Raw genomic sequence first — 22,437 nt, forward strand, 5'->3', positions numbered from 1 at the left:
CATATTTCTTATTTTTTTATGTGAAAAAATGTGCCTGCTATCAAATGGTAAACTATTTCAAATACTTTAATGAAATATTAACAAAGAGATATAAGTGTTTAAACAAATGGTTAATTGAAAAAGGGAAAAATTCGTATAGCATAAAAATTATTCACAAGTCAGGTAAAAAAAATGAAGTGAAGGTATATGGAAATTCACCAAATAAAATAAAAAAAAGGGAGAAGGAAAAGGAGACATATGATGACATGGATGATGCTAATACATTATTGAAGAAGAAAAAAGAAGATAGTTTAATAGGTATAAAAAATGATTTATATAAAATAAAAAGTTGTAAGTCTATTTTTTATGAAAGTGAAAAAATTATAAAATGTGAAAGTGGTGCAGGTGGAGATGGCACGGTGAGTTTTAAAAAATTTAAAAGAAAAATTTTGGGGTCATTAGGTATACCTAATGGTGGAAAAGGAGGAAATGGTGGAAATATATATTTGTGTTACTCTGATTTTAAGGGGCATAAATATAAAAATAAAAGACGAAAAAATAATAAAGAAAATAAATATATATATGTGAACAACTTAAGCGAACTGCCGTGTGTTTTATCAGCAACGAATGGGAGAAAGGGGAAAGTCAATCAGCTAAGGGGAAATAGCGGAACAAACATTTATGTATATCTAAATAAAATGTGTCACGTGTACAAGCTCGTTTCTTCCTTTAAAGGTGGGAGTGCTGAGGATAGCCATGAAACGGATGGGAATGCCCGCGATAGGGATAACCATAATGGTACGGATAACTGTAACGTCAGCGATAGTGATAACTATGACTATAGCTATAGCGATAGGGATAACCATAATGATAAAGACAAGAGCGCTAATAACGCAAAGGGCGAGTTGGAAAACCGTGCTTACATATTGAAAAGCAGAACAAAAAGAAGTAAATTATTGGATCTGTCAGTTGGCGGTAATAGGGAGAATATCCATTCAGTGAAGAACAATAAGAATAACATAGGAACTGATAATGTGAGAGATTACAATGTAAATTATGTTAAGTATAATTATGAAGAGAATGTGTATAATGCTTTAAAAAGAGAAGACCCCATTTATATTAAAAGAAATAAGCACATAATAAAAGAAATAATGTGCTTGGATGAAAAAATAAGAAAAGAAATTTATATAGGTTTTTTAAGTGAAAATAATAATTGTATGTTAATTTGTAAAGGGGGAGAAGGAGGTAAAGGAAATAATATGCAGAATACTTTTTCCTATGAAAAAGGAAAAAAAGGAGTAATTAATTATATAAGAATCGTTTATAAATGTATTAGTGATATCTGTTTTATAGGATATAAGCAATCAGGTAAATCAACTTTGCTTTCACTAATTACTCATAAAATTCACACTGTTAATAATTTATATATATTGAAAAAAATAATTTTTAAGGACAATTTACAAATATCTGTTGCTGATTTTTTTAATCATAATGAGGATGAATTAAATCAAAATAAAAATAAGGAAAAAATTAATTCCTTTTACATTACCCCAAATGTGTTTAAATATTTAGAACTTACACACCTACTTGTCATTATCCTCGATATTAATAACAGCCCAATTACACAATTCCGCAATATCAGGTATAGTTTCTCTTTGTTAACATTGGCCGTTTTTAGCAAATATTTTTACAGTGTCGCATTGCTTGTTCATGTGTTCGCGCTTGCATTTTCTTTTACACATTTGCGTTTTTAAATGTGTGTTAGAGTTTGTGAAAAACGCAGAAAGGTCAAGCATATTGTAATAGCTCTTGCGGAGGCAGGAATGAACCACGAAAAGTATGGCTTACATGGACATACTTTATTTCATTGATATGCTTCTTTATATCCATGTTTTTTTTTTTTTTTTTTTTTTTTTTTTTTTTGCGTATGAACACTTCATTGCTGTATTTCACTTCATATGATAGGGAGGAGCTTAAGCTGAAGGACGAGCGGATATATCGGAAACCGTACATTGTCGTTATAAACAAGTGCGACATAAAATTTGATGAAAACATAAAAAAGGCAGAAGCAGCTTATAAGGAAATAAAGATGTACGCAGGAGATGGAGTTCCTGTATTTTTTATAAGTGCAAAGTATGCAGTCGGAGTAGCTGACTTCGTTCTTTGCCTAAGGAATTGTGTGCAAAAATTGAAGCATGGCGAAAGTTAACGTAGTTTCTTTTATTGCTTATTCAGAATAAACATAAAAAATGGCAAATAACGAATGACTCATGGCAAGTAACAAATAACAAATAAAAATAGCAAAGAATACATAAAATATAAAAAAAAAAAAATTGGAAAAATGGCTAGCAGCTTAGTGCTATTCTGCACACTTCCATTTTTGTGCGCATGTGCACAAATAAATGCACATACTTATATGAATGAAAATTATCATGAACCAATATATGTACGTTAAAATTATCGACTATCCTGCATCAATATTTTACAGAAAAATATGAACAGGTCAGGAAAAAAAAATTAAAAATTGTTGAGTACATGTGGTAAATATATATGACAAAAACGACAAATATGTGGCAATTATGCTAAATATATTTACAGCAACTGACAAATCAGACAGTAAACACAAACAAAAAAAAAAAAAAAAAAAAAAAAAAATTTATTTTTACTAATTAATAAGAGGGTCGTAACAACTATGCAAATGGAATTATCACAAAAACATGGAGAAAAACAATCATATTAGTTACATTTACATATTTATTTTATTAAATCTTAAAAATAAAAAAAAATTAAATAAAAATTTGTTGAAAATATTTACCCTTTTGTTTTGTCATCGTACTCTTCAAATATATTAAATTAAATAAAAAGGTCATTTTTGTTCTTAATATGATGACATAAATTATGACATAAATTATGGTATGACCGTTACGTATAACAAATAATAAAAGTGTGAACTTGTTTTTGCATATCCATCTATACATACATATATATACATATATATACATATACATACATATATATACATATATATACATATACATACATATATATACATATATATACATATACATACATATATATACATATATATACATATACATACATATATATACACATATATACATATATATACATATAATTTTTTTTTTTTTTTTTTGTAAAGTTCTTAATTATGTTTAAATTTCTTCACGTATTCATATTTGTTTTAATTGCATCCGCCGTGAAAGTTGCATCATTGCGCAAAATGGTTCTTGTCTTACTGTGAACAAATAAATATACAAACATCATACATGCAAAACCCAGCTATATATACGCCCAACATACACATCCTGAAAATATGTTAAAATGTTTCTGAAATGTCGTTGAAATGGTTTTGGTCTTATAAAAGAGTCTCGTCCCTCAAATGACTTTCCTTCAACTGATAGTATTTTTTTGCCTTACTGAACGTTTGATGATCTTCAATTTTAAAAATCGTCTTTTCCAAAAAAATTGTTATCTCTACTAATTGCTTGTTTTTTGGGGCTTGTGAATGAGGAAAAATTTATAGGGTCCTTTGAACTAAGCATATCATCATTGCAGCTTTTGTGTTGATATAATAAATTCCCATTCACATTGCATCCATTTTTTATATCATTTTTGCTATATTTATTATCAATATTTTCTGAGTAAATATTTTTAATTCTACAAATTTTGTTAAATTTCCCTGTTTCATTTTTTATGTATTTCCCTGTCTCATAATTATTAAAATATTTTTTGTTATAATACTTTTTTTCATCTTTGAAATTTGAATTGTTTATATGTAAACTATTATAATTTACGAAATGATTTTTTCTCATTTTATTTTGCTGACAGGATAAATATGTGTTATTAATTAGTGTACTTTTTCTATTTTTACTATACTTGTTAAGTAATGTGTTTGATCCCCCATAAAAATCATCCTTATTATTATGTTTATCTTGCAAATAATTATTTTCGATAACTCCTCTTGGCTTATTAACTCTGCTGTATTCTTCCTCTACGCAGTTATTAAGTACACTGTTGTTGTGTATCCTTACAAATGAACAGTTTGACAATGTATTATTGTCAATGTATTTACTTTTTCTTAGCACGCTTTTGTTTTTGTATCCTTCGTTTTTAGCATTTCTATATAAGGCGAAATTACTGCTGTTTTGAAAAATTTCCTTTCCTGTTATGCTATTATCGTATGCATATTTTATCCCCTCATTTTTATAAGATGCATTTACTAAAAAATCTTTTGTATTATTTGTCACAGCTAATTTTCCAAACAATATGTTATTATCACTTGGGTTGTCACTTTTCATTCTATAATCTTTCTGAGCATAATCTTCCTTAATATATGTATCCTCACTTGCACAATTGGTCCAGTGGGACAAAAAGGTTGTTGGTATTGTTTTCTCATCAGAACTGCCCTTCGTTTTAAAGGTTTCATTTTCATCGTATTTATAAATAGCATCCCTATTGCTTCCACAGCTGTTCATGTTACTGCTATCATCGTTCATGCCGTTTCCATCATTGTTATTGTCATTGCTTTCACTGTTGCTGTTCAACCCTGTTAGCACTTCTTTTTCAATAAAATTTTTCATATTCCTATCATCATCATTATAATATACGTCATTACGACCAGTGTTACGGCTGAACGATTTAATCATTTCACAACTTTTAAAGCTTACCTTTTCACTAGCATCAGGAGCCCTGTATGTATTGCTGTACCTTTCCTCATTCGTACTGATACCTGCATTTGTTCCTGTACTGTCAGTGTAACTCGCCCTTATACCAACTAAAAAATTGTTGTCCTTCTTTACGTAATCGTTATCATTTTGGTTAAAGTGAAATGCGTTGCTCCTCTTGTTTCCGCGATCATTATTATTACCGAAGTAGTTTTCATTCTCATTAACATTGGCACTGTCGTTGGCATTAATCCTGGAATCAACATAAGCATCTACGTTGGCATCTACGTTAGTATCTACGTTAGCATCTACGTTAGCATCAACATTGACATTAGCAGTCGTAGTTGTTGTGGTGGTTGAGTTGCTATTGTTGTCTCTGTTACTGCATATATCACTTGTAGTATTGTTTATATAAATGACTTTTTTAAAATATTGAGATGTGTGGACGTTTTTTATCTTAGTATCATTACATGTATCATCATCATAAGCATGAACTCTGTTGTTCTTAATGTGTTTATTATTATACGTATTATTATAAAGCTCATAATTCTCGTTCATGTAATTATCTTCACTGTTGTTAATGTTGATGAATTGATTATTACTTACGTGGTTGTTAATACCGTTATGATGGTTATACAGCATTTCACGGTTATATATATAATCATTATGATTTGGATATATATTGTATCCTGTGTTCATAAAATTACTATCTTTATTTCCATAATACAGTTTGTCATTGTATTTATTAATAGAAAAGGCTTCTTCTTTCCAATAATACTTGTTCACTTTGCCAATTTTTTTACTGTCTTTTACATTAATGTTGTTATTCATGGGGAAGAAGTTATCCATCCGCTTGTTATTACTGCCACTGTAATTGCCGCTTGCATTGTAATTGCCGCTAGCATTGTACCCCTTTCTATCATCGTAGCTTTTATTATTACTATTCCCCTGGTACTTACTTTTCAATCCCTTCGTATTTGGCTTAAAAGAAATGTCATCGATTATCCTGTTATTGTATACATTTGAACTCTCTTTAGTACAATGATTCGTCTGAACACCTGAATAGGTCATAACATTTGTTTTAGTTTCCTCATTTTTCGTTTCCTCATTTTTCGCTTCCTCATTTTTCGTTTCCTCATTTTTCGTTTCCTCATTTTTTATTGCACTTTTTTTATTGTTCACATTTAAGTTATCGTTACACAAGAACCCCTTGTTGTGGTTGCATTTGTCCTCTGTTACGTTCGTTCTATGAAACAATCCAGTAAAGCCTCTATTTGTTGAATACATCGGTATACCATTATGATAACTACCACAATTAAAGTGCTTCTCATTCGTAAGTTTACCATTATCAGTTGTGTTGTTCCCTTCATTTGCAGTTTTATCTGAGCACTCTACTTTCTCATATACATCTCTGTCTATCAGCAGAAGGTTCGTATTGTTATAATTGCAGTAGTTGACATTGTCGTTTCCATTATCATTACCTCCACCACTACCATTAACACTTCCTTTCCCGTAATTCTGCTTTACCACTTCATTCGTTAACAAATTTAAAGCTTCTCTCTTAAAAGATGGACTGCTAATTATATAGGTCTGATCCCTATCAACAGCTCCATCAGCATATTTAATATCAGCATTGTTGTTGCCATTACTGTTGTTAATGCCGCTAATGCTGCTTCCACTGTTATTGAAACATGTTTCCTCACTCGTAAAGAAGCAGTTAGATACACTTGTGTCTATATCATTCCCCACATTACACTTGTCATAATATATATCACTGTTGCTACGATTAGCACTGCTATTATTCTGCTCATTCATATTTGTCATATTTTTTACCTCGTCCTTTGCGTCCTTGTGTCTACCTCCAGTCATTATATACTCACTATCTAACGAATTTGTAGTACATCTGTTGTAATCCCGTTCATACAAGAGGTTCCCGCTGTGTAGAGGGTTCTCGAATGGATGTAAATTATTACTATTATCGTTACTGCCATTACTACCACTACCGATACCCCTAGAACTACTACTACTACTACTACTACTACTAATATTATTATTATAATTATCATAACGTGGTGCTTCTTCATTTCCTACTTCACTCAAATGATGATCTTGATCTTCCTTCTTGTTAAAATCAAAACCATTGCTTTGATTTCCAAAATGATCCAACCGTGAACAGTTCGGCATCATCTTATCAACATCCAAGTCTTCCACTAACTTACTAACGCAACTGTCATTCGTAAGTGAGTTATGCAATTCATCTTTTACAGAATTAACAACATATATACTTCGTTCCTGTTGTGATAAGATCTCCTCCATATTGATGGACTTATCGTACATACTTCCACGAACATTATAATCATCAACATTTCTGTTATATGTAATACCACTATTGCTTACTTCTATAGATGAACAATCGTTCCCATTGTTATTATACTTACTTTCAGCCTTTTGTAAATCTACATTTTGAATAATAGTATGACCATTAGTTAAGGGCGCAAAATTATTTTTATTGCTTCTTAAATACTCATAGCAAGTTTTCCTACCGTTATTCATGTAAAAATTTTGTTGATCTAAATAATTTCTTTTTGAAGAACTAGTTATATCGATATTGCTCATTTTACTTTTTTTATTGTTAACTTTTGTATTTTTCGCGTCTATTAAATCTAGTGTACAGTTATGTAATTTATGGATTTTTTTCGAGCAATCATAATTACTTATGGACGACTTCATAACGCTTACTTCATTTGTATATGCATTACAACACGATATATTGTTATGATAAGAAGAGCTATCTGGACAGGTACTTTTATTCTCACAATTATTAATTGGATTTGTATCAGACTTGCTGATGCTTTTGTGGAAATAAGTACTATATGTACTCTTCTTCATCTTATATTTCTTAATCAATGAATATATGTTTAGTAATGGTGAGACGGCTGCGTGGTTTAATGAGGTATAGGTACTCTTCTCATCTTTACGGTATCTAGGTAATGCGTACTTTTTAAAATGAAAATTCCAAATATTATAATGTGTATCATCACTTACCGCTTCGTTCTTCGCTTCGTCCTTCGCTTCATCATGATTTTTGAAAAATTTTTTTATTTCGTGGAATTGTTCTGTATTTGTATTCCTCGTATCAAAATCGATGTGATACAGGGAATTAATAAGGCTAATCCTGCTTTTCTTCAAGCATTTTTTTAAGTTATCACTTTTCGATGGGGACGATTCCATGTCTATTTCGCTATCTACCTGGTAACATTCTTGTGCTATATCTACATCTAGCGGTTCTTTCTCTAGCTCTGTCTCTACTCGTTTCGACAGTACTGTTAAGTACACATCGTTATTGCAATTAAGTTGTTTATTCTTTTCAACATCTGATACATTTACAAAATCTTGCGCCTCGTTAAAATCAAAAACATACTCCTTATTACTTTCAAATATCGTTTTGACAGTTTCTTGAATAAAAAGCGGTAATCTATTTATGTTTTTATAGCTTATTTCTATTTTCCTACTTATCTTTTTTCCTGCATCTAATTTTTTACATGCCTCCATTTTGGACATATTTCTAGATGACTTGTCCTCACCACAGTTATAATTACTTTCTCTTGAAATTTGGGAAGATCCTTCTTGACCACCCAGAGCATTGACATTGCTATAACTAGTTCGTATGCTGTTCGTCAGATTCGCTTCTGCACAAGCACCGTCGTTCGGTCTAGATTGACTGGATGCATCTGCTACATCTACTACAATTGGCGCACCGTTATGTAAAATGCCATCCATCTGCATACACTCCCTGAAGACATGTTCAAACTTACTTTTCTTTCGAATGATGGAATCCTGTCCATAGGGATCTTCCTTTGCTATTACCTCAGTTTGTGTGCTAGCCTGTTCATGTTCTTCTCCTTTCATGTGATCTGCTTTACTTAACCCGGAAGTGCCAAAAATGGAGGTATCACTTTGTTCATTTTTTGCAGAATTAAAGATGTTCTCATAATTATAATCGCAGCTTTTCCTCAAACAAGTTAAGCGACCATCTAGTGCTACATCTATGTTAGGAAACATATTATTATTGTTTTCTTCCACTGGATTACTCTTATGTATGTTGTAGTAGCTACTTCGGACACTATTTACTGGAAATGGTAATACATGCTGCTGCACTTGTTCCTCGTTCTTTTTTCCTTTGTTCGCATTTTCCGCCGTCTCGCATTGAAGTACATCCGCTTTATTATCCGCCTCTCCGTCCACTTCTCCTCCGTCGGATGAGTCAGACAAAGAGCATCCGAAAAGTTCATGATTATCTACAAGCTCCAGGTGGTGCATCAGATTAACATTTTCTTTCTGAAAAATTTTACAGTTTTCCGGAGTTTTATATTTTTTATGTTGAATATGAGTCCTATGTAGATTACAGTTCGGGATATACAATTTATATTGTTCGCTGAATGGTTCAGAGAGCAACAAGTTTTGTAATTTCTTAAAACCAAAATGTAAGCTATTTAGTTCTTTTTTAAATTGAAGAATAAACTGCTGTTTTAGTTGAGCTAGTACTAATCCATTCGGTTTATGATCTACTAATAATGAAATAATTTGCATTACTTCTCCCAACGTTTCACATATTTCATAATTAAAATTTTTAACTTTTGGATATAAATCATCAGCACTCTTTTCACATGCTGATACGGGTAATAATATTCTCTGTGAGTACACAAAAATACCTTTATGTATAGCTAGCTGTACTAAATGTATTAAGTCACCTAGTCTTTTCGATTTAAAATGTTTAATCTCTTCCTTTAGTTTTGCGGCAAACGCATATCTCCCTCCATTAAACATATACGACTTGAGTTTCTTATTCGAAGGAGAGCAAAATATACACTCACTATAGTTTCCCCCGTTATTACTCCCAGCAGAAGCAATGTTATGATTAGGAGTAACAATGGCTGCATTTGACGTTGACATAGAGCAACTTACAGAAGATTCGTGGAGGTTACTGCTTGAGAGGTTCATATTAAATTCTACTATTTTTGAGGATACGTTCTCCAGATGATCAGAATCCTTTGGAATAACTTTACTTTTAACTTGCTGCATTTCGTTCACTTGATTGGGGAAGGAACAACAGGATTGATAGGTCAACATGCACATTTCATAATTATCATTTGAGAGATAATTTTCCTGTACCGATTTTCCCAAATGGTGTTTCTGTCCTTTTTTAGGTAGCTCCGATATGCTTTCCTCCTGAGCAGTGCAGGTAAAACTGACTTGTTCATAATTTTTCGAATGTTGAGAATTATCCGCTGCTGTTTGGGAAGTTTGACCTGTTTTGACTGCTTCATCGGTTTTATTTCCTTGAAGCTCAATGACCGCTTCATCAGTTATAGTTTCTTCCACTGCTTCCACTTCATTATCCTTATATTGCATCATTCTGATTGCAAACTTATGCAGAAGGATCCAGTCTTTTTTGCTGAAGGTATCATTTAAATTATGACTATCAACGAAACCTTGAAAATCCTTTGGTTGTTCATTCAAATAAATAACACAACCAATTTCTCCCTTAACCCTTAACTCAATTTGCATATTACACAAATTTGTAAGTTGACATAAAATATAAGCAATTTCAGATGCTGACCAGAAATTATAATTAATATAGATTTTCATTTGATTAGCTACATCACCTAAATAAGACTTTATACCTTCTTTGTATAAAAAGACAACAGATTTGTAAAAATAGTATTTCAGTTTAAATAAGAATTCTTCTATATTTAATGACTCTTTTTTTATGATTAATAATACCTTCTTCAACCATGTGTTTTCAATACATGGTTCAATAATATATTTATCATTGAAAAAAATATTTTGTCTTATTAAATCTACATAACTAAATTCGTTTTCATTATTAATATTATTATTATATGTATACAGTTTTTCTTTATCTAACTTGTCATAATTTATATTCAACTGTTTAGCTGTTTTTATTATACCTGCACTGTTCATATCTTTATAATTATAATAAACCATCCATGTCAATCCACCTTTACGAAAACTATCAACATTTTTTATGTTAGAAAATAAATATGAATTATGTAATATACACTCTTTCAACTTAGGTATTATATGACTATCCTCCTTTGATATAATTATTTCTCTGTTAATAATTTCTTTTATTTGTTTTATATAAATTTCATCATCAATATTTAAACAAGCACTACATAAATTAAGGCTAAAATTTTTGTTGTTTTTTTTTTTCCTGTTTGTTCCTTTAACATTATTCGATGAAAATACCTCATTCAATGGGTAAAACTTTGGATTAGCATTACTACTACTACAAGTCATGCTGTCACTTCTAACCTTTTTATGTTCTTTCTTTTTTATATTAATATACGTGTTCAAGTTGGATGGAGAGGTGCTCATTTGACGAGAAAAATTAGTAATATCCTTTGCATATTGTCTGAGATAGTTTCTCGTGCTAACTTCATACATTCTTGCATTGGTTACAAACGTCCTTCTGTTATAATTTTTTTCTTGAATTTCCACATTACTGACTGTTTGATTCGGTTTATCTATTTGAGTATTCACACCTTCGAGTGGGTTACAAATATTGAAGCTAATATTAGGGGTAAGGTTAGCGTCCTCCTTATCATGGTCACTAATAACTCCCATAGCTCTACTGCTATGCACGTTATAACTCCTCGACATTATTGTAGTCGTACTACCATTCTCTCCCCTGTTGTTATTCCTACCAATGCTATATTTACTGTCTTTTCCCCTCTGTATCATTATGCTTACACCACGCTTATGATTATTATGATGATTCTGATGCTGGTGATTTACATTCCTAGTGCCATAGGAAAGTTTACCATGGGTACTGTAATCATTATTATAATCGATACTACAATCAGCATTATAATTATTAGGACTATTGTTAGTAACGTTTGTTTTGAGAGATGATGAAACGTTCTCATTCTGATTGCATAAGTGATTATGAATAACCTTCTTATAATTCTTCCTTTTGTTTGTATTTTCAAAATTTGTCTTATCTATTGAGCCTATATTAGTCAAATAGTTCATGTGAGTACCTCTGTAAATATTATCTTTTATCATAAAATTATGATCAGCATCATTATTTCTATGATATTCATTATAGGAGGAGTTCCCTTCCGAATTGTTGAGTAAATGACTTTTTACCTTTGATTTTAACGGTGGAATATATTTCAATACGCATGTGTTAATTTCTTTATTTTGTTTATTATTCCTCATTATATTAGAGTTATATTTTACCAATTCAACAGAGGAACTTAACAGAGCGTTCTGTTCACTTCCAACATCATCCGCTTTGCACACACTATCCGAATACACATTTACTCGTTGCTTCATATCGAAGTTTTGTGTTTCCATTTTCAGGTGGGTGCCTTCTGATACACTGTCGTTTACATTAATATCAACATTAATACTATCATTAACATTGCGATTAACATTGTCATTTACAATAACATTAACTTGTGAGTCATTAGAATGGCGGAGGGTGTTATACGAATCTTTATTCAACACACATCTTCTCAACACATTCCTATTTTTATAACCCATTAATGGATATACCTTTTTATTTCCAGTGTTGATATATTCTTCATTACTCCTATGGCTCGTGTTAATATGAAGCGCTTTGAGCGGTTGCATCTTCTTATAACATGCATGTGAATTGTCATCCCGATGAACGGATGAACCCATATTGTATGGCATCATACAAGTTATCTTATTTGTATTATTACAATTATAATTTTCTATATTTGTTTCATTATTTATATTATTTCTTTCATTAACTTGATGATAACGACTTCCTCTAGTCATATCACTTTTCACATGATTCTTAGTAGTTGACATGCCCTGTACCATGGCCATATCATAATTATAGTTCACTCTGTTCTCGTATGTACAATTATACAAGCTTCTACTACCTGCATTTGTGTTATTCCTAGTCCCAATCTTATTCTTAACCATATGTGGCACGTATGTTTCTCCTCCTTCATTAAATGCTTTCCAATCATTATTGACGTGCTGATCTTTTTGTATGGTATAGTAATCGCCCCCACTGTTCTCACAGTAGCAGATACCCTTATTTCCATTATTATCATAGCTTCTTGTGTTACCATTACTTCTATTACTTCCATTTATCCCTGTATTTCCATTACTTCCATTACCATCATTAATTCCACTATTACCAGTATGTGTACCGTCTTCATGAACTTTTTTAAACCTCGTTTTCTTATTAAGATGTTCATAAAGGACATTACTCAGTTTGTAATTTTTGTAACTTACATTGGTCTCAACATCTATATCATGTTTCATTCTGTTTTTCCTGTCTTCATAGACATTCTCTTTATTTTCTTTTTCATTTTCATTACTGCTAATGTAACCTGCATCAAAACACACATCATGTAATATTTCCTCATGGACATCTGTAACACTTTCACTAACTCCTTGATCTATAAACATACTCCCCTTATGTTCTATTCTCTTTTCAAATATTCGTTTATTTATTTCCTTTTATTCTTATATTTGTGCTGTCCTCTCAATATTTAATATGTTTCACGCAATAACAAGAAAAGAATAGATAAAAATTGGCAAACCGTCTGAGTTATGGTAGCTGAGTAGTGTATATATATATATACCTATGTACCTACGTACATATGCACGTATGTAAGTCTAAATACACGTATGCATAAGTGCAGCGTGAAAGTATACTTGTACGATAGAATTATTTTCGATCGGATAAAAGCTGAGCACACCAAGAGGGTGTGGTAATATGGGAAAAAACAAACAATTGAAAAAAGGAAATAAAAAAAAAAAAAAAAAAAGAAAAAAAAAATTAAAGTTCACGTATATGCATGCCTATTTAGGTATGTAAACCACAGATAGGAAAGACCAAAATGAAAATCATGTAACGACAAAAAGAAGACAATACGAAGAAAATACTCGTTTGAATAAGTGAAAATCTTAATAACACAAGTACAAATGGTTTAACAAATAATCTCTTGTGCGTAAACAAACAAAAGAAAAGAGCAAAACAAAATAAAACAAAACAATAATATAACAAAACAATAATATAACAAAACAATAATATAACAAAACAATAATATAACAAAACAATAATATAACAAAACAATAATATAACAAAACAATAATATAACAAAACAATAATATAACAAAAAAAAAAAAAAAAAAAAAAAAAAAAAAAAAAAAAAAAAAAAAAAAAAAAAAAGGGATTTAACATATAATGCTAGACAACAATTCTTTTATATTTTTAAAAACAAAATTGTCTGAGATAAAAGAGAAAATTTTCCAAAGTTCCTATGTGCTGTATTTTTACCTACGTATAGTTATATTATGAATAAAGGCGTACAAATAGAAAAGCAATAGGCGTAAAATATAGGCACGAAAAGAAGCAGTCATGCAATGATGCAATGATCAATGGCATAATAACACAGTCACTCAAGTGTGTGTGTGTGTGTGTACGTTTGTGCATATTCGTATAAGGCGCGCAAAATAATTAACAGCATGTTTCTTATTTTTGCATTTACAGCGAACAAGAAACAAGGTAATCCTTACTAATATATGCATAAACACATGTATCAAGCTACAGGTTTGTGTTAATTATGTGAAACCAAATGAGAATAGCTACGCAATTCTGTATGATAATGTTACAAATATATCAGTTCAAATGTGAACACATGTACTTAAACTTTTTACGTACAATTCAAAATTTTACGCACAACAACAACTACAAAAAAAAAAAAAAAGATAAATAGGTGGGTAGATAGATGGATAAAATAGAACAGATTAAAAAATAAATATATGTAAAACGTGGAAACGGACGCGAAAGAAACAATAATTCAAGTAATCCCATGTGATACTGGGAGTGAGAAAAAAAAGAAAAAAAAAGTGAAAGATAACGATAAAAAATAAAAATTGATGAACGTAATGTTAAAGGTGCATGGAGAAAGCTCAATGGTGAAAAAGATTTATTCTGTAAAGGAAGAATTAAATTATGCTTACCAGTTGTCCACATTCACAAATGGTTAATAAATATCTATATTTGCATGCATTTACATGTACACGTACATGTGTTCACATAGTTATATATCTGTACACACACACATGTATATATATTTATATATACATACAATATTCGAAGCGATTTTTATATGCACATTTTTGTACATATATTCCTCTCTTTATATTATACGAACACGTAACGTTTTTAGCTAAAAAATAGATTTAAACTTTTTAATTAAAACGGGCAGTATGACAAAGTATATATATGTACAATATTTTACATATTTGTATACACGTATACATTTACATGCATTCTATTTAAAAAAAAAAAAAAATTTCTACATGTATTTTTCCACGCACATTTCCCATGAACACCTTAAAACAATATTAGTATTTTCTAATATTTCGAGCTTTATTCATTTAAAAAAAAGCGCAATAAAGTTTTTAAGATGACAACAAAAAGTTCATGTATTTTTATTAGTCCTATTCATTTAGAACGGCCATAAGCAATAGCTATAACCGGAATCAAATGTTGTGCTGCATACATAAACAAAACTTTGTATACACAAAAGGGGGGGTTTAATAAACGCAAAAATGGAAAGATGCCAAATTGATTAAACTGAAAAATGGAAAGATGCCAAATTGATTAAACTGAAAAATGGAAAGATGCCAAATTGATTAAAATGCAAAATGGAAAGATTGCAAATTTATTAAACGACAAAAGGACAAAAATACAAATTGACAAAATGGAAAGATGACAAAAAGACAAATGTGTAAAGTAAGATGAAAATACAAATGGACAATTTATCAACTCAAAAAAATGTGTAATATAAACACACAAAAGGAAATGTATGACAAAAACCGACACTAAATTAAAAACAAAAAATACAAATAAAAAAAAAAAAATTTACAAAATCAAAGTTTTCAAATCAAAATAAAAAGCGAGCATTCACATTTCGCCTTTTTCTCGGAATAACATTATACCCTCATGAGTTTCTTTACTTTGTTTTTACGTAAAAAAAAAAAAAAAAAAAAAAAAAAGGAATAAAAAGGAAATGTTAACACTTAACACACGGAAGGGAGTAGCAAAAGTTGCAAAATTAGCAAAAAAAGCGAAAACAGAAAAAATATTAAACTTATCAAACTTAGCAAAAATAGGAAAAACAACTAAAACATAGAGAAATGTAACTGAACGAAATATAACGAACAATAACAAAAAATAGCAGAATATAATTAAACATAGCAAAACATAATGAAATATAATAAAACAAATGTAATTATTACAAGCTTATTTAATGAAAAGAATATACACTTAATTCATACAAAATGGTAAAGATAAAAATAAAAAATTAAAATGAACGGGAAGGGTAGAACAAAAAAAAAAAAAAAAAAAAAAAAAAAAAAAATATACATGTATACATATATATTCATAATCATGATAATATGTAATAAAAAGAATAAAAGTACATACATATAATTTTGTTATTTCCATAATGTACGCACACATCTGCATGTACATAAGATCTAAGAAGATTATTTTTTTCTGTTATTATTCGTCTTCATTAAAAAACAAATAATTTTTCCTTATTTCTACCATATTCTTTTTGTTTTTTGTTTTTTACAAATTTATGCATTTTTTATTTGTCTAAATTCAATTATCATAATAGAGAATAAAATAAAGAAAAAAAAAAAAAATAAAATACACATACGAACGCACATAAGCGATACATATGTATATGTATGTATATATATGTATACGTATGTACATATAAATACATACATGTGAATGCATATATATATGTATAATAGGTGTACATAAACAAAATACGGTTAACACGGGTAATATGCAAAGATTACGAAAATATTACTTCCAATATATACAAAAATAATGAAAAAATAAATCAGAATAAAGCAAAAGAAAACGAAATAAAACTAAAACGAACAAAAGAGAAAACAAAATTAACAAACAAAATAACGAAACAGAACAAAGTACAACAAAAAAAAAAAAAGAAACATAACATAACAAAATATAACAAAAAAAAATCAAAGAAATCTAAACTAAAAAAAAAAAAAATTAAATAAAACTAAACAGAATAAAATAAATAATCATTTTGACATTTTGTGCAAAATAATTTTACTATTTTTTTTTTTTTTTTTTTTTATATTCTTGAAGTATGCAATTATAAAAAGAGAAAAACAGTTCTCTTGTTATTCCGTAGTCGCATGGTAGCAGTGCTGCATTATCGCATGCCATACGCACATGAAATTTTAGAAAATTCATGCTCACGTGCAACCTAATTGTAAAATGAGCATACTTAAAAGTTCTTTTTCTTTTTCTTTTTATTTTGTTTTGTTTCTATTTTGTTACTATTTTGTTTCTATTTTGTTACTATTTTGTTACTATTTTGTTTTTATTTTATTTTATTTTATTTTGTTTTTATTTTATTTTATTTTCTTTTGTTTTTATTTTATTTTTATTTATTTTAATGTTATTTTTAGAACTCTTTTTCTTTTTCTTTTTCTTTTTGCAAAAAAAAATAAACAAATTCCATATTAAAAATAAAAATAGTTAACATAAAGCCGATTTCCCATATTCCCCAATTCCTTAAAAAAATATAATAAAAAAGAAAGAGAGCGTTTTAATACATAGACAAGAAATATTTTTTTAACACAAAATGTGTATTATTTATTTTTTTTTTTTTTTAATTTACACTATATCGTTAAGTGCATTAAAAAACTACAAATGTATATTCGAGAATTATAATGCACGCACGTAATTATGTGTACACATATATATATATATATATATATTATACTTATGCATATATTATACATACACATATACGTATACATATATTATGCATACCTTTTACATATACTTACATTTGTACATTATGCGCAAATATTACTCTGTATTCATTACTATGGACACAAGAAGTTTTAATTTTTATGATTATCAAAAGATTTATTTTCCATTACTAAATAAATAGTACTTTTAAAAATTTTACAAAAAATAAGAAAAAAAAGCAAACAGACAAACGAATAAGCAAACGAATAAGCAAACGAATAAGCAAACGAATAAGCAAACGAATAAACAAACGAATAAGCAAACGAATAAGCAAACGAATAAGCAAACGAATAAGCAAACGAATAAACAAACAAACAAACAAACAAACAAACAAACAAACGAATAAACGAACAAACGAATAAACAAACAAACGAATAAACAAACAAACGAATAAACAAACAAACGAATAAACAAACAAACGAATAAACAAACAAACGAATAAACAAACAAACGAATAAACAAACAAACGAATAAACAAACAAATAAATAAACAAATAAATAAATACACAATTATATAAATATATATAAAAACTTCCATTTTTAATTCAATATTTAAGCACATTTCCCATGTGTTAATACGGTATTCGTACATTTTTATTTAAGATAATTTTATAAAGTGCGAATGCACATATAATATACATATTTATGAAGCATTATGTTTAAAATAACGTCGATTTGAAAGCACAAGGTCAATTTTGTGGTAATTTATAGAAATTTCTTTAACGGCTGACATATATAGCTTCCAAGTACTGGGTACACGTGTATGTGTTATATGAACATTCATATGTATATCTAATACCCACATGCATACATATGCCCATACACACATACAAAAGTAACACGTACATACATGGCTCTCGTACGAGTACCTTTAACTTCTTACGCATGCTTGATGCAAACAAACATAGAATAGTGTTTCCACAAAGAAATAGTTTGTTCCTTCTGGGCTCTGTTTACATACTTAAGGAAAGCCTTCTTCGTTTGTTTTACCTCGCCCATTTGTATAGTCGATTAATGCTGATGCACATTTTAAATTCGCATTTTTTGCTGTATTTATCTGTACTGTAACTGCTATTTTACCTGCACATTAACTACTATTTTACCTGCGCATTAACTACCATTTTACCTGCGCATTAACTACTATTTTACCTGCGCATTAACTACTATTTTACCTGCACATTAACTACTATTTTACCTGCGCATTAACTACTATTTTACCTGCACATTAACTACTATTTTACCTGCACATTAACTGCTAATATACCTGCGCACACTCATATAAATGTATGTGCTTGCCACTGCGAAACTGTGAGCGTAGGGTGTTGAAACGTTAAGCAGTCCAATGGAATGCATAGTGAAGCATGCAAAAAAGTAATGAACAACTTGGATTAAATAATTTAGACGGTAAGTGAAAATAAGAGCGATATAATAAAAGCAGCAGAAAAGCGGGAAGTAATAGGAATAGGGATAATAGTGATACTAGTAGTGTACATGCGATAAATGTGAAGGCCTTGTTAAAATTGTGTTATAATGAAAAGTATGTTAATAGCATAGAAAAAAGAAGTAATTAGAAAAGCATGAATACTGTGTATAATTACAGTGAATGCTCGTTTTCAAATGTAGAGGACACAAAAACAAATGCAAATGCAAGCACAATTACAAATACATACACAAAAACAAATACAAACATAAGCTCTAATACAAGCACTAACACAAATATAGGCAATAATACAAATACTACTATAAACACAAATCCAAATAACTACAGCGCTGTTAGTTCCTCTTCAGGTTATGATAACTATTTTGAAGGCATCGAAAAACGAACTGATTCTATAAACATCACCAATGAGAGTTATATGTACTGGTCAAGTCTGAACAGCGCGGAAAATAATCCTGTACAGAACAGTACTGCACAGAGTAGTACTGCACAGAGTAGTACTGCACAGAGTAGTACTGCACAGAGCAATACTGTACAGAGCAATACTGTACAGAGTAAGGCAAAAGGAAATTATGAAGATATCAATAATCATAAAGTGAACATAATGTTGAACTATAACAATAATAATATTAGAAACAATAAAGAGTTAGCAATAAATGTAAAAGACAGTATCGCACCGAATGACTCGCATCATATTAGTAGCGGTAACAGTAATGGTAATGCTAATGGCTGTGGCAATGATTGTGATAGTTCCGATGCGCCGAACTGCCTACAGCTGTACAACAACATAGATATGAGCTTTATTTATAACAAGTACGATAAGAATGGTCTGATATACTGCAAAAGGATTAAGTTCCACTTGAAGGATGAACGAAATAATGACTATGTGGTTGATTATTTAATTGTAAAACTAAACACACTAAAAACTGGGTCAGGAAAACAATACATGCGTTTAGAATTATCTGATGATAAGAATGAATCATTTTTTTATTATTTAGATTTATTTGAAGAAAATTATGAAAAGATAAAAAAAGAGCAAAAGTTAGTTATCAATTTTAATTTATTCCCCTTTAAGTTTATTGACTTGTTGGAGGAATGTGTACTTGAGAGTGAGCAATATGAAGATGTAGATGATCAGAGATTAAATGCGGTGTTGGTATTGGAAAGTAAGTCTACTCCAGAAACTAATAACTACGGTACAAATAACGATTCAGATAAGTTTTATCCCAGCTACGGGAATAGTGGTAGTAACTATAGAACAGATAGGCAAGCCAAACAAGATTGGCAAACGAGACAGGACGAGAAGCGGAATGGGCATCCCGAAAATGCAACCCTTAACCTAGTAGAAATAAATCAGTTTAAGGAACTTACTCATCTTTCTTTAATATTAAAAAGAGCGGACGACGAGAATGTGATAAAGTATTTGTGCAATAACATGAAATATATAAAAGAATACAATGACGAAGTAATAAAAAAGCTAAATGATGAAATAATTAATAACAGTAATAATAATAAACAAATAAAAGCACTTGAAAATACTATAGGAAATATGAAAGACAAAATGAAGGCTCTAAAATGCGATTTTAGTAATACGTTAAATAATGATATAAACAATTTAAAAGAAGAACATCAGAAAGTTATAGAACGAAAGGAAGAGAAATTTAATTTAGAATATGAAGAATTAAAGAAAGATTTAGAAAATTTTAAAAATAAATATAATGAATTAAATACGCTAAAAGAAGAGCATGAAAAACATATATCCACCTTAAATAGTAAAATGAAATTGGTAAAAAATGAATTAGATGAAAAAAACATAAATTTTTTTAAACTAATAAAGGAAAAAGAAAATTTAGAAAATGAAAAAAAGGAGTTAGAAAATTTTAAAACTACATTTACTATAGAATACAATAATTTAAAAAGTAAATATGAAAAAGAATGTGAAAGTAATATTTCTCAAAATTCTAGTTATGAAAGCATAAAAATGAGTAATACTACACTTGAAACGGAATTAAAAAAATATAAAGATAGAAATAGTAAATTGGAAAAAGAAATTAATATTGCTATTGATGAAATAAACAAAGGTAATGATATTATTACCAAGTTACAAACTCAACTCAAAAAAATGAAAGACAAACTAAAAACAAAAACTATCGAACATGTCAACATTGAAAAGGTCAGTTCACAAAATGTAAATGAAATAACCAAACTGCAAAAAGAACTCAATAGTTTGCAAACAAAACTCAGTGAAAAGAATTCAGCCGAGCAAGTTCTCAGAAGAGAAATTGACAATTTGCAGCGAAGGAATGAGGAAATCGTCAAGGAGCTCAACATATCCCGAGAGGGTTAGTGCCTACAGGGGAAGAAAAAAAATAAGAAGCAAAAAAAATTAGAAACAAAAAATTGCCTCCCTTCTACTGCTTAAATCGGTTGTTCTAGGGGCACTCTTAGCATGCACTTCACGTGTATCTACATGTGTGCATTTGTATGTATATACGTACTCCTCATCGTGTACATGTATATGTATATGCACATATACACATACTAATATCTATACCCATTCCTGTACACAAAAACATATGCGTGTGCAAATTTCCCGCTGCAGTCAACCTGAGGCTTAACAAAGAAATTACAAACAACAACTTGGATGTATATACTGCTAAAATGAATAACATGGGAGGACCCCCCAATGTTTTACCAGGTAAAATAAGCTCAACTGAAGCATCTTCGCAATTAAATATTGTGAGATAATGCAAAGGTCTTTGGCTCATTTATGCGCACATTTGTATTCCGTTTTGCTTTATATATGTACCCATTTCCATTTCCTTTTGCTCCATTTTGTTTTTACCCTTTCTGCTGTGCTTCCACTTAAGGAACGAATTTTCGCGTTGACACGAACTTACTCGATACAGATCTCTTTACCAAATTAAAAGCAAATTTGAAAAACTCTTCTCCTCCGAATTGTATGCCTGCATATGCAATGGACAAGTAAGGAAACAAAAACATGTTTTTGTAAATTATGCACGAAAAAAAAAAAAAAAAAGAACATCCTCCAATTCATCTCATATATTTTTTCAAATTGCATATTCTTCCCCTCTTCGTTTTACTCCTTAGCAATATGAACAATTTAAATCTAATAAATGGAAAAATAGACACACTTGGTAAATAAGAAGCGAAACAATGATAATTATAAAAATAGAATTTTTCCTGGATTATATGAGCATTAATTGCGTAATGTTCATGCAGTCTTATCCCAATATTTAAAATATTTTTTTTCGTTTTTTCCATTTTGACAGATATCAGTGATCGGTACAACAAGCCCGTGAAATTTATCCCCCCTGGGATTTAGTATTTGACCACAGTTTTTTTTTTTTTTTTTTTTTTTTTTTTTTTTTCCTCTTCTTTTTTAATATTTCGCGTTTTATATTGACCTTTTAATTTAATTAAAT

The 22,437-nt window shown here is 29.6% G+C and overlaps 3 protein-coding genes across 3 annotated transcripts; 2 read left to right on the plus strand and 1 right to left on the minus strand.

Annotated features, from left to right (window-relative positions):
* Positions 1 to 44: 44 nt before the first annotated feature.
* MKS88_003887 (GTP-binding protein) lies at positions 45 to 2,188 on the plus strand (the record flags this gene model as incomplete). The annotated part of the gene is made up of 3 exons (XM_067217019.1): positions 45 to 1,621; positions 1,745 to 1,816; positions 1,945 to 2,188. 3 exons carry the CDS (start codon positions 45 to 47, stop codon positions 2,186 to 2,188), a joined length of 1,893 nt encoding a protein of 630 aa, XP_067072695.1.
* Positions 2,189 to 3,440: 1,252 nt separating this feature from the next.
* On the minus strand, positions 3,441 to 13,145 carry MKS88_003888 (uncharacterized protein; the record flags this gene model as incomplete). Its single annotated transcript, XM_067217020.1, has 1 exon — positions 3,441 to 13,145. One exon carries the CDS (start codon positions 13,143 to 13,145, stop codon positions 3,441 to 3,443), a length of 9,705 nt encoding a protein of 3,234 aa, XP_067072696.1.
* A 5,985-nt stretch (positions 13,146 to 19,130) lies between these two features.
* Positions 19,131 to 22,337, plus strand: MKS88_003889 (spindle assembly abnormal protein 6; the record flags this gene model as incomplete). Its single annotated transcript, XM_067217021.1, has 5 exons — positions 19,131 to 21,333; positions 21,594 to 21,689; positions 21,862 to 21,976; positions 22,103 to 22,149; positions 22,285 to 22,337. The coding sequence occupies 5 exons, from the start codon at positions 19,131 to 19,133 to the stop codon at positions 22,335 to 22,337; spliced, it is 2,514 nt and encodes an 837-aa protein (XP_067072697.1).
* Positions 22,338 to 22,437: the final 100 nt, after the last annotated feature.

The sequence above is a fragment of the Plasmodium brasilianum genome, chromosome 11 (genome assembly GCF_023973825.1).
Source record: "Plasmodium brasilianum strain Bolivian I chromosome 11, whole genome shotgun sequence".
In the NCBI taxonomy this organism is placed as follows: domain Eukaryota; phylum Apicomplexa; class Aconoidasida; order Haemosporida; family Plasmodiidae; genus Plasmodium; species Plasmodium brasilianum.